This window comes from Clavelina lepadiformis, chromosome 4 (genome assembly GCF_947623445.1).
Source record: "Clavelina lepadiformis chromosome 4, kaClaLepa1.1, whole genome shotgun sequence".
Lineage (NCBI taxonomy): Eukaryota > Metazoa > Chordata > Ascidiacea > Aplousobranchia > Clavelinidae > Clavelina > Clavelina lepadiformis.
Window position 1 is genome coordinate 21,036,348 of NC_135243.1, and position 11,818 is coordinate 21,048,165.

At 38.7% G+C, this 11,818-nt stretch overlaps 2 protein-coding genes across 3 annotated transcripts in view; both read right to left on the reverse strand.

The window, feature by feature from the left end:
- Positions 1-655: 655 nt before the first annotated feature.
- Positions 656-8,267, reverse strand: LOC143452567 (creatine kinase B-type-like). Of its 2 annotated transcripts, none has more exons than XM_076953593.1 (7): positions 7,952-8,267; positions 2,962-3,116; positions 2,754-2,886; positions 2,300-2,471; positions 1,768-1,891; positions 1,207-1,396; positions 656-1,059 (listed from the first exon to the last, which is right to left on the reverse strand). In XM_076953593.1, exons 1-7 carry the CDS (start codon positions 8,127-8,129, stop codon positions 875-877), a joined length of 1,137 nt encoding a protein of 378 aa, XP_076809708.1. In that variant the 5' UTR covers positions 8,130-8,267; the 3' UTR covers positions 656-874. The 2 variants fall into 2 exon arrangements, with proteins under 2 accessions (XP_076809708.1, XP_076809709.1); XM_076953594.1 differs by lacking the exon at positions 7,952-8,267 and adding an exon at positions 4,739-5,033.
- A 1,402-nt stretch (positions 8,268-9,669) lies between these two features.
- The window catches only part of LOC143451382 (uncharacterized), a 28,278-nt gene continuing 26,129 nt past the window's right edge, over positions 9,670-11,818 (reverse strand). The window contains exons 44-47 of the mRNA XM_076951877.1: positions 11,633-11,724; positions 11,433-11,554; positions 10,902-11,055; positions 9,670-10,684 (exon numbers count right to left, since the gene is read on the reverse strand). Of these exons, the coding sequence (XP_076807992.1) occupies positions 10,069-10,684; positions 10,902-11,055; positions 11,433-11,554; positions 11,633-11,724 (984 nt within the window). The 3' untranslated portion in view covers positions 9,670-10,068. The remainder of the gene's footprint in view (positions 10,685-10,901; positions 11,056-11,432; positions 11,555-11,632; positions 11,725-11,818) is intronic.

An 11,818-nucleotide genomic window follows, 5' to 3' on the forward strand; every position in this document is an offset into this window, starting at 1 on the left:
AGGCAAATACAGTATACGCTCCGCTACAGTAATTAAGAGAGATTGAAAGGATGAGCATAAGTTAGCAGTTCGAAGAAAACGCATTGATTTTATGAGTGACATGTGGCAACTTCTATAGACATCTTAGTATCCGATGATAATCATTAGACTTTAATAAGATTAAAACAGCCTGTTCGTGCAGGAAATCAATTAACTTAATACGTAAAACTATGCAGCAAAATTTTCTGCAAATCAGAAATCTTAATTTAACATAAGAAGAATATGGTTTGTCGTAGACTGGATTATCTTTGAGACTGGGTTATTTCGGCTTCGGCTTACTGAAAGCTTTTCTGAAGACCAGTTTTATCTTTACGAAAGTTTGTGTATCCAATTGGTTCATTTATTTTATTGCAATTAGACGTTTTATATTTATTTACGTTTGTTTAACTCAGACATTTCACCCTTCTTACGTTTGGTTAAGCAAAGTAAACTTAAGCAAGTTTACTGGCGAGAAATCTTCGTGTTCCGACACATTTATAGACCAAACTTTGGAACATTTTACAATCAGTTTAGATACTTTATATAGTTGTTCGCGGTTGCTAGTAAATCTGCCTATATTGTGCCTGCTTCTGTGAAATGATCGACTGTTGATAGCAACAACTATGACAACTAAGTGGGCTTGGATTCTATTTAGTGAAGTTTACGACTGTACACGTACAAATGGCTATATGGTGACATTTTTGAAGAATACATTTCGAATTTTTCAACACTGGATGCAGTAATGAAAACGGCACAGTTATAACAAAGTACGAAACAGTGGGAGAGAAGAAAACCTAAAGCTACTTAATTATGACACAAAACACAGCATTTTGTCCTTTCATTCGGTAACTTTGATTCACTTTTGCTTAAGGCCATCAATGTCAGCGTCAATTTTCTCTCCTTTTTCCAACTTTTTCTCGCACTCGATCATGAATTCCACTCCATCGACCACCATCTGCACAAGATCAACCTCAGAGAAGCCGAGACGGTCGGCGTTGGAAATGTCGAAAATGCCCCCTTCTGATGCAGTGTCGACGCCACCTAACGGGCAAGAGTAAGTGCGTTTAGTTTGGGACGGCTACGGCAGGATGCATTGTGATTCACAGATGTAATCAAAGATCTTTTTCATATAATTAATCCACTCGAGTGGTTATAACACTCAAAACTCTGGATACTCAAATTCTATACCTGTTCCACGTTTTTGCAAGCGAAGTTTCTTTAAAGCTTCATCAAACTTCGGCTGAGTGGACAAAAGCGGGATCTTGATATGTACCCCTGCGCGCACGCCGGTACCCAAGTTGCTGGGGCAGGTGAGAATGTACCCCAGATGTTCGTTCCACATGTATTCGTAGCCGTTCTCCTTCATGTGTGTCTCGATCTGTGTGAGAATAAACGACGGTTGGCAGAGGCTCTGTTACGCCGCGAAAGATCTGGACCTTGTCGGACAGCTGCTGGAGTGACCTTATATTAATGCTGCAGCTGTCAACTATTGAAAACGCGCAAACACTACGCTAGGTGAATTCTTAAAATAACCGCTCTTTGGAGGTAGAGCATTTATTTCCCGCTATTCAGAAGAGGAAGTGAAAATAGCTATGTTCGAATGATTTTGAAGATATAGGCCGGCAAGCTTAGTGGAGCCTTTTTTTCCACAACTTGGAAGAAGAAGAAGGCACTGCCTATTTTACCTCCTAAATAGTGAGCAATAGGCGCTAACGGCTAACCTCTTCGGCAGTAGGCCTGCAGACTCACCAGTTTCAGACCCTTGCACCATCTCGTGAAGACTTCGTTGATGTTGCCGCCAGCTTGCATGGAGATTACACGAAGATGGTCTTCCTCATTCACCCAGACCAAGAAGTTTTTCTTGTCGTTGTGCCTTAAAGGTGAAAAAACATTAAGGTGCCCGGAAACCGACGTGGTAACACTGATTGCTTGTTTAAGGCCAATTAGAAGAGCGTTCCCATGCCGGTAGAGTTAGCAAAAGTTCAACGGATTATTTCAACTACGAGTTAACCTTTAACAATTTGACTGTAGAAGGCACTGGAATATGACCTTGTACAGCAAACCAAAATCGGCCTGATAATTAAAGTTCGCTTATATCGGTGGCAATTCGCTTCCAAAGACTAAAGCATCTTTGCTTTACCTAATCTTTTAAGTCAGTGAGTAACGTCACCTCTTTTTAGCTTATAACCACGCGGTAGGTTATGACAAATGGATCGGAAAGAGTTTAGCTCGACACAACCGAACTAAAATGTTCAAGAGACAGTAGTGGAGTAAGCTTTACCAGATTCCACGCGCATCGGGCCAGTCTCGGGCCATTCCGGATGCGAGCAGAAGCGGAGAAACCGGTTTATCAAAGAGGAAATGTTCCTCAATGAGGCGATCTTGGTGCTCAGTGGTCATCCCCTTCAACGGGTAGTAAGATCCTTTTAATTCTCCATCGAGCTTGGCCAAAGCTGTTTGAGGGTAAAGAAGAAAAATTCTGAGTAAAATCAAAATCCCAATAAAGCGGTTTCTCATAATGAACGCTGATATGCACGACGAATGCAGTAAAATCAATTTTTGCCATATTATAATATACTGTTATGTCATCTACAAATGCCAGGTGACATTTGCATAACAGTAGCTTAGCTTACAATAATTCGCCAATCGTTTAAATTGCGAAGGACACAGCGGTGCTACTGAAACAAGTTTATCAAGGCTTCACACTCACTAAACCGGTTTAAACCGGATCTAACCTTCGCAGGAAATCTTCTCAACCTTTCTTCTCTCGGCGCGGGAGCTGTGTGGCGGCAAGCAAAGGCCACGAATGCTGCGGCCAGTTCGCACGCGGGAAGAGAGAACGTATTTCGGGTCCATGTTGGTACCGCCCTAAAAAAAATTCAAAATAATTACCAGCCACTAAGTGAGATAACCTAACGAATGCATAACTAAGGCTATGCTTACCTTAAGATGGCTTGGGTCGATGTCAGTCTTGTGCAAGTCGGTCTTCTTGTATCCATTGTGACGAGCTTCTATTACTGGATCGAAGAGATCGGCAAAGACCTCATAACTCTCCTCATCTCCTGCCACGCATCCCACAGTCATGATGAAAGGATGACCTGGAAAGTACAAAAAACTTTGTATGAGACAAACTATACTGCAGCAGCAAATGAAAAACTCGTTCAAGATTCACACCGGAGTTCGCACAAAAACTGGAACATGAAGTTGCCAATTTTACAATTCGAAGCAATAAAATTTTACACGTTTTAAATACATAGTTTGATTATAAACGTTTGGATTTTTTCAATCGTCCAAAACTTACACATCATTGAAAGCAATCTCAGACATTTTTTACGGTTTGGACAGCTTTTCGAGCCCAAGCAAGGCAGACTGTGGCATTCAGCGCCAGAAAACGTGCTACTTCCACACTTAATCTTTTCTATATTGTTTTCAGTTTGTTGGTTTACAACGATTTGTTTTGTTTTTTGTTCTGAATTCTTTTCAGCATCACCTTTTGATTTACAAAACCCTTGTGCATCCCAGCTGCACCGTTTGGAGTTAAAAGAACTAAGACTATTTGTCTTGTTGCTTTGTTCCAGAAGCGAACCAGTAATCTGAGGCGAACAGGTAAACTGAGACTGAGAGTTCCAGTATTTAACTTTCGGTAACCGGTTTTCAATCAAGAACTCACCGTCGCCTAGAACGGATTCATTTACGGAAGAGAAATCAGAAATTGCTCTAAAATCACAGTCTCTGGCTCGAAAGTCGAACTCATGCGAGGAAAAGTCCATGGCGCCTCCACGACTGTTAAAATACATCTTCACAGTCTGCTGATGATTCTTACTCCTCTAAATATGAATGTCTATGCCGCATTTAATACTGACTTGCAACTTTGCTGTCGCAACTGCCGCCACCTCTGTTTCTTAGGCTGGTATGACTTTTGTGTCATTAAAAACGGCAAAAAGCTTCTAAACATTGATCACAATTTCATTGCATTTAAAATAGATCGATTAATGGACTCACGATAATAACCGCTTTTAATCCCGTCAAAACGCAGAATTAGGGAATTGCAGTATTAGAAAAACTCGTCTTAACATTGGGATCAAATAGACTTAACAGCTGTTTCGTACTCATATTACTCAAGTGTTCAATAACGGTTGTTGATTAAAATGCCCATGTATAGCTTAATCATAGACATGGCATAAGCTACATTGCCAAGTTATCAGTATACACTTTCTTCGTGTACAGCATCTTGGTATCATTTCGTCTTGTCTTTACAAAGCAGCGCAAAGCAGTATGCGTGCTATATCATAACTAAGTAATATTAAATGAATAAAGGAGCTGACAAATTTGATTAAACCTATATTTGTTGCTCCCGAGTATGGAATGATATGTTTATCGTGACTAAGTAAATGATTGTTATAACAAGAAAGGTGGATTGGTTTGGAGAAATGTTCACTCTTTGCTACGTCTCAAAGAAACATTTTTCTCTTTTCTAAAAAGTTTTGTTTTAAAATGAAAGTTTCCCAACCGGGGCGCTGCGAAACTTCAAAGCAAACAACGGATTTACAGCGTATTTTTTAATCTCAGACAAAAACTGTTTTAAACACCACGAAGTAGATCTTTTTCATGTTACCGATGAACAATTTGTCTATAAGTAAAATACTTTAATGAGGGATTCTGGGTACGGCAAACCAACAAAGCCCGAGGAGCACTGCTCTAGGTCCAAAAATTTCCATACCTGGGTTGTCAACGCCGGTCTGAATCGCACCATCCAATGTAAAGCCATTTGGAGTAACTTTGTTCCTCAATTTTGCAAAAATTTCTTTACTCAAAACGTGAGACATGTGGTTGTTGTGCTCCGTGAAGTCGGGGTAATCATCTTCGGCCGAGAATTTAGACTGAGCGGTATTCATTTTGGCGGTTGCAGTTAATTTAAAAGTACTCAAATTTAAAATGGGGAACTTTAAAAAATTCACTAAAACCTTACTTATACTGTACAAAGCACAATGTCGACTCTGCAATTTTCATCAGCAAAATGTATAGTAAATGTTGCAATCAACATCCAAACTGCCACGTCCTTAACTTCTATAACGACTGCTTCTGTCAACTAATTTCTTATTCAAGCTCACTGGAGGATTATAACTGCAATATACCGACGAAGGAAAGCCAAAACGATACCTATGGGACGGCCCTATGCCGTCAGCTGTGGCATCTAGTCAGGCAAATTTGCGCTATTTTTGAAATTCTCCGGATAGCTAGTTAACTAATATACTGCTTGTTACTAGCTTTAACCTCTAAGTTCAGCAAATCTAACAGCAAACTTTGCTAAACGTACTAATGCCGCAACGGGTTAAGAAATGCGTCCGTAAGTGTCGTTAGGTCGGTATTGTAACCGTCGTACAGTGTTTTTACTGTAATTTAGTGTGCTTGCTCTTTAATATTTTACCGGCCTTAAACAATTTTTACAAGCTTTTTTGAAATATTCATTGTTTTTCATTTGAATGAAACTTGCAAGTCGCGACCAACCCGTCTCTTTTTGGATGTATGATTTAAAACACGCGTATTATGCATTGAAAAGATCAAGAAAGTAAAGAAGTCACAGCAAATGCATGACAAGAACATAGTTTGAGAGTTTAAGTGATAAACAAATCCTGTTGTTAGAAAATACTTTGACATACGTCAAGACGCAGAATACCCAAACTAAGCGCTATCTAGCGCCATCTTGCAAACAGCTGTTTACTTTAATACGAACCGCGGTATGCGCCAAAACCAGCTTTTACCGTAACAATCCTAAGTAATGAATAATGATGCTGAAAAATGCCTTTGAGGGCAAGCTGGAAGATCAAACATGGATTTATAGGAAATCGGATAACAAAGACAGTAAACTGGGTGTATTAACTCCATTGGCAAAACGCGAAAGTGCTATTGGGAAAATCTGAAAAGGATTCATTTGTTCAATGACACATTTCCGTAATAATAGGCTCTAAAAAGCGATATCAAATTTCTTAAATGTCGTAATCAAACGGTTAAAACATATTTTTATGTATAAAACAATTGCGCTAAGCCAAAAAAAGCACCGTTTTCATTTACGACGGTGTTCTGATGAAAAGTGAACATTCAATTTATCACCGTCTCCCAAAGGGGAAGATCTAATTGCGTACGATAGGTCAAGTGCGTTTGTGACGTAATTAAGCAAAGCGCGATAGCATAATCAATACATAGAGCAAATCAAAGAAATTCATCAGCAAAATGTTGAAGAAAATCCACCTTTTTGACCTTTGACCGTAAAGTCAAACTTATAAAATAATATGGAGAACTGGCGACACAAATCAAAATATGTTACGTAGCCTACATATAAAATAAAACTAGGGTGAAAAATTGTGAATATCGTTCCAGCAATGGTTCAAATGATGAGTTATATACTTCTGTTTTGCTACGTGATAAAAGTATACAAAAATACAAAATGTCCGTCTATAATACAGATAGCTTGGATAGGCTGTGCGATTCTTAACAGTAAAATACAAAGTTTGTACGATGTTCTGAAAAAGTGAGTGACCGTATACACTTATCATTTCGCTTAAAACGGCGCCCCTTGAGATTCAATGGCATGGTTTGCCAAGTTACGGTTGCGTCCACTTATTTATCCTGCTGTCTTGAAACACTTTGAAAGATGCCAAACTTGCTTTATCTTCTTGTATTTAGCAAGCGCTTGAGCAGACAAGATAAAGATGGCGGTTCTGGTATTTTGTCCGGCGCATTGCGGGATTAGGTTTAGCAATTACAATTTGACATTGAAAGGAAGACTATGGACAAGTTCGGGCGAACAACGAACCTGTGTTTTCCTAGAAAACATTTAAACCGACCGATTGTTGTTCTATAGAGGTTGTATAAAGACAACTGTTCAAAACGCACTACGGGCCTAATTTTGAAAACTAATCACCTTACAAATCTATAACATCGAGTTCAAAGGATTGATTTGTGGTAAAACAAACGCTGATGAATAAATTATAGGAATAATGCTGTCGTCTGGACAAATTGCTTTCACATTTGCGCGCAAAACACTGGGTTAGTTAAGAATTAACAAGGCTCAAAGTATACTCCATCTATGGAAAACCCAAGCACATTTAGACTGAAAAATTGAAAGATCGATAACCTAGTTACACAATGTCTAAGGTCAAACAAATACACTAGAAGTACCACGGCAAAGTTAATGAGTATTTCCAGGGTCAAAAAACACCAGTTATGACACTGAAGGTCATACTGTGTTTGGTCTTTTCAAGGTAAACCACGTAAAGTAAACAAAAACCAGCAATAAGTTATGTATTAAAATGATATTAACGTTGAGTTACGCAAATAAAGGTAACGTAGCTCAACTTAGTCTATCAGTGAAAACACGTAGCCTACCAGCAACTGACAAGGTGATATATTTTTGTAACAGAACAAATAGACCTGTCTATGCCTTTGAGAGGGCCACATATGTCTACACCGATATAATCCGAATCAAACAACATATAGCACAGTAGGAATTAAAATTTGTGGTTAATTTTGAAACTTTAGAATGATTTTGAAAATTTTATTTGAAAATTATATCAACTAAGATTAAATAAATTGCCAAGTGACTGATTATAAGCTATTGTTAGAGTGAGGGTTATTCCGGTGATGAGGTAAAGCTACAGTATGTACCGGTAGGTCAATATAACAGTTATGCAACAAATCAACCGGACTAACCTAAACTCTCGCGCGCATAAGAAAACTAACCGGAGTCAACATCAATTCCTTAACAAAAACCGGGATCCCTCGCATAAAAACATGTTCAGTCCCTTATACTTTCTATCAAAACCGTACAAAATACCACAAAATTTAAAGGACTTTGCTGCAACTGCAGCTTTCTGGTGTTGGCACTTTTTATCACTGATCTATCGCTGATTGATTGACAACAAGAAAACATTACCTGGGTTGTCCACACCGGTTTGAATAGCATTATCAATGGTGAATCCACTCGGAGTCTGTACCGCTCTCATTCGTTTGTAGATTTCCTTGGTCAAGCAGTTAGCCATATGATTCTTATGCTTGGAGAAGTCCGGGAATTCTTCGTCAGCTGTATAACGAGCAGTATTGGTGTTTGGCATCTTGACTGAGCAAAGTTGTTTCAGCGACAAAAAGAAACTTTGAATCCGTTGATGCCGGCAAGAAAGACGAGAGAAAATGGCTAAGATTGTACGAACGATGCTACGCTAAACTATAACCGAAGCCCAAGTGTCTGAAGTTCAGACGACTGGCTTTTATATATACGCGAGCATGACCTCTCAGAAGGCAAGTGCGGGCACAGCTTGTCAACGCGTACATTACCAAATTATATTTTAAGCGCTTATGACACCAAGTGACAACGCAGGACAAATGCTGATGAGAAATCCAAGCAATTTCGACATGCAATCAACTAAGCTACTGGACACCGGAATGGCACAAACAACAACAACAAAACATCAAATCGGTACGGTGCGGTACCGGTACGTAAAGTAAAACTTACGAAATGTACCGGTACTTGTACGTTTTCCCTATTTAAAAAAAAACAAAGTCTGGAAACAGGGTAGCTTATACTGTATACACACAACTTTCTGTAGACCTTATTTTGGAATGCGGATAAGTCCAGCAACTTAAAATACAATTCAAGCATCCGATTAGGCTCAGATATTTTTAAAGCAGATCCTCTGCAACTGGTACATCTTGACCGCAGAACTGTTATGCAAGTTTATTGAAACGATTGTTTACATAATAATATTTGTGACGTAACTCAATAGTGTTCCAGAAATAAGTTTGTCTATGTATTCACAAACGGTTTTGTTAGGCACGTGATAGAGATTTAAAATAAGTAAAAAAGACTTTGCTGTTCGGTGACATTTTAGTGTGAATGTAAACGCAAGCATTTATAAAGCACAGTGATTACTCGTTTAAAACGAGTCAAGTCCATTGCAATAACGAACGTCGCTTTTCCCACTCAAATTATCGAACATTTTGGCTCGAACTTTCAGGCCAAGTAGTCGCGTTGCCCCACTTGATTGAAGAACACTTGTCTGTGCTATAATTGCCTTTGTGCTAAACTTTTTCCTGGTGATTTAAACTTCAACTTTTACTAAATATTCTGCGCACTTCTGTAAAACCACTTACTCTTTCAGCAAGAGTTCTTGTGTGTTGTTTTCAGTCACTTGGGCTAATTCTGAGTATGTATGGTACAATATGCCATCATGGCTCGACTAAAACGTCCTTGCGTACAACCTTCCAGGTAATTTTAGACCACAATTAACAACAATAGTGATGTTTCTTTACAAAAGAGCCGACGTACAACAAAAGGCCAGTACCTTGCTATGGTAAAACGAAACGGTTCGTTAATATGATGTAGGGAATACATGGTTCGCCGATATACAGTAAGTAGTAAAGCGCTTTCTGTTTTTAATTCTATAGCAATATTACTTCCGTTATAGGTAATTTGAAGTGAACTTTACGAAATGGTAAGAACATTGTAACGTGCTTTTTGAAACTGAATTCTCCAGAGGTTGCTAAATCATTGTGTCCCTAATATCTAAAATTTTAAGCGTAATTTAAGTTGCTAGAAGAGGCCTTTATTTTAATTCGACTATCATTTTGGTTAAACATCATATTGGACACTTTTCTTTTCAGTTTTTTATTATAAGTAACACACAAGGACTGACAAAACACTATACTGTAATAAAGACTCAACCAAGAATATCTCACGTGTTCCCAGCTATAGCTGAGAAAATGTATCATTAATCGTAATTGATGTTAACAAGGTAACTGTAAAGTTATTTTTTATGTTTAAATGCAAGACAAGCCCGTAACTCATCGGCGTTGCGACAGCTAACGGCTTGCATTCTCATTTATTCGTGACTGATCTTGTGTTAAAATTGACCTTGTTAAGATCAAGTTCGTTTAAAAGTGTATCAGCAGTTCACTCGATTGTATAAGCAAGTGTACACGGCCCTTTCGTTACCGAAAAGAAAAAACAGTGCAAGGAAATACTCGAAACAAATAAGTTTCACGAATTTTTTTATTTCATAAACTTTCTGCACTCTTTTCATTGATAGATTTTCTTTTTGCATCGATTGCGATCGGTGGTCTTCCATCTTCAGAGGTAGCCATGCGACACCAAACAATTCTGGTGCGACCGGGCTCTTCCATCGTGTGTGGATTTTGTTCTTTATTTTTTCGGCTACCCCCGATGTCAAGTCCACCCCTTCGGAATCCACCGGTTGCGTCGCCCACCCCAAAGTCCATTCCACCCCGGCGGAAACCGGAAATGGCTTCATTTGAGCCCAGTTCGTCTCCCATTTCCGATAGCGCGAGCGGCGACGAAATGAAATTCGCCTCGGCTTCGTCAACTTCGCCGTACGATTGCCAACGATCGAGGTCGAGAGAAATATCGCTTTCCGCCAGGGACGGAAGCTTCCTTCGCTGGCCGCGTTCGCAATCCAACCTCGATCGATTGGCGCAGTACCTGCGATACAAACCTTCTTCGTACTTCGGAGCTGAAGGTTCGCCATGTTCGTAAAACTCGAAAGGTTTTTTGTTGATGTAACCGGTGTTATCCGGACGGAGGGAAGAAATTCTCTTCATTAAAATAGGGTTGCTCTTTATATAAAGCGGGCTGTTGGTGAATACCGGTTTCCATCTAAAACAAAACAACAATGCATTTGAAAAAAATTTCATTAAAAAGCACAATAAAAAATCTAAAACAACTAAAAATTCCGAGCATATTTGTAAAATATTAAAGTTAGGCGGCTATTGCTTTTCAAGTCTATGTTTGGAAATAGAAATGAGAATAACAGCAATAACACAATCATTTCGCAATTATAGATTATGTATTTTTATATATGAATAGATCTTACCCAAGTAAAAAGCATATCCACGCAACGCCAAGACACTTTAAAGGCTCTAAAATGAGACCAAACGTGAAAATTGCAATAGGAATTGCCCACAGTAGCATATAATCCGTGATACCGTAGAAGAAAGCGGCAAAACAGGAGTAAGTGACGGCGCCCACTGCCGGAAAAAAATCAATTGTAGGTGTTTAATAAATAATAACCAAGAGTGTCTTTAAAAGTATCCAAAAATGACCAAAATCAAAACCTTTTCAATTACACGTATACGCAAATTATGCACATGTTTATATACTTTATATACATGTTTATTACATACGTACATAAGCTTGCACAATGTTTTAGCATTGATTTATATCCTTTAGATTACTGTACAGTACATGCTTCCATATAAACTTATAAATCTTCAATACTTTTTACATTTATCGTGTTACGTGGTAATAGATTTTGTGCAAAAACACACTAAAAACACCACCAGCTAACGATACCACGCGTAGGTCTATGTTAATATGCAATACACTGTAAACCTATTACACACACATGACATCATAAGAAGTAGGACTTGGGCCGCTGCGGAAACCCAGTGGGGTAATGTGGGTCCAGTTTGCTGCATGTCAATCAAGGAGCGTATGTTGCCGTGGAAATAATCCATCATTTGTTGGCTGTAAAGTTATGAAAAAGTTTGACAGGAACCGATATAGAGAAAATAAGCGTAACCATATATGTCTGAGAACACTTACGGCGTTAGAGATTTTGCAAATATTTCGTGAAGCATATTTTTACCCTTGAATGTCTGCAAAGCCGTTCGTGTTAAACCCTCTTGGTCTGTTACCTGTGAAAAAAATGAAGTGTTACACAGAGCTGTGATTAGTTGAAAAAACTTATTCAAACAAAGGGTCACGTCCAAAAACATATTGATCTTATAT

What these genes read in the sequence shown, in the direction of transcription:
- LOC143452567 (XM_076953593.1), bottom strand. Translation starts at nt 8,129, where the DNA reads ATGCCAAACACCAATACTGCTCGTTATACAGCTGACGAAGAATTCCCG. An exon ending in TCGACCCAAGCCATCTTAAG is followed by an intron (nt 2,887 to 2,961) that starts GTAAGCATAGCC and finishes AATTTTTTTTAG; the next exon opens with GGCGGTACCAACATGGACCC. An exon ending in CTTGCAAAAACGTGGAACAG is followed by an intron (nt 1,060 to 1,206) that starts GTATAGAATTTG and finishes CTTGCCCGTTAG; the next exon opens with GTGGCGTCGACACTGCATCA.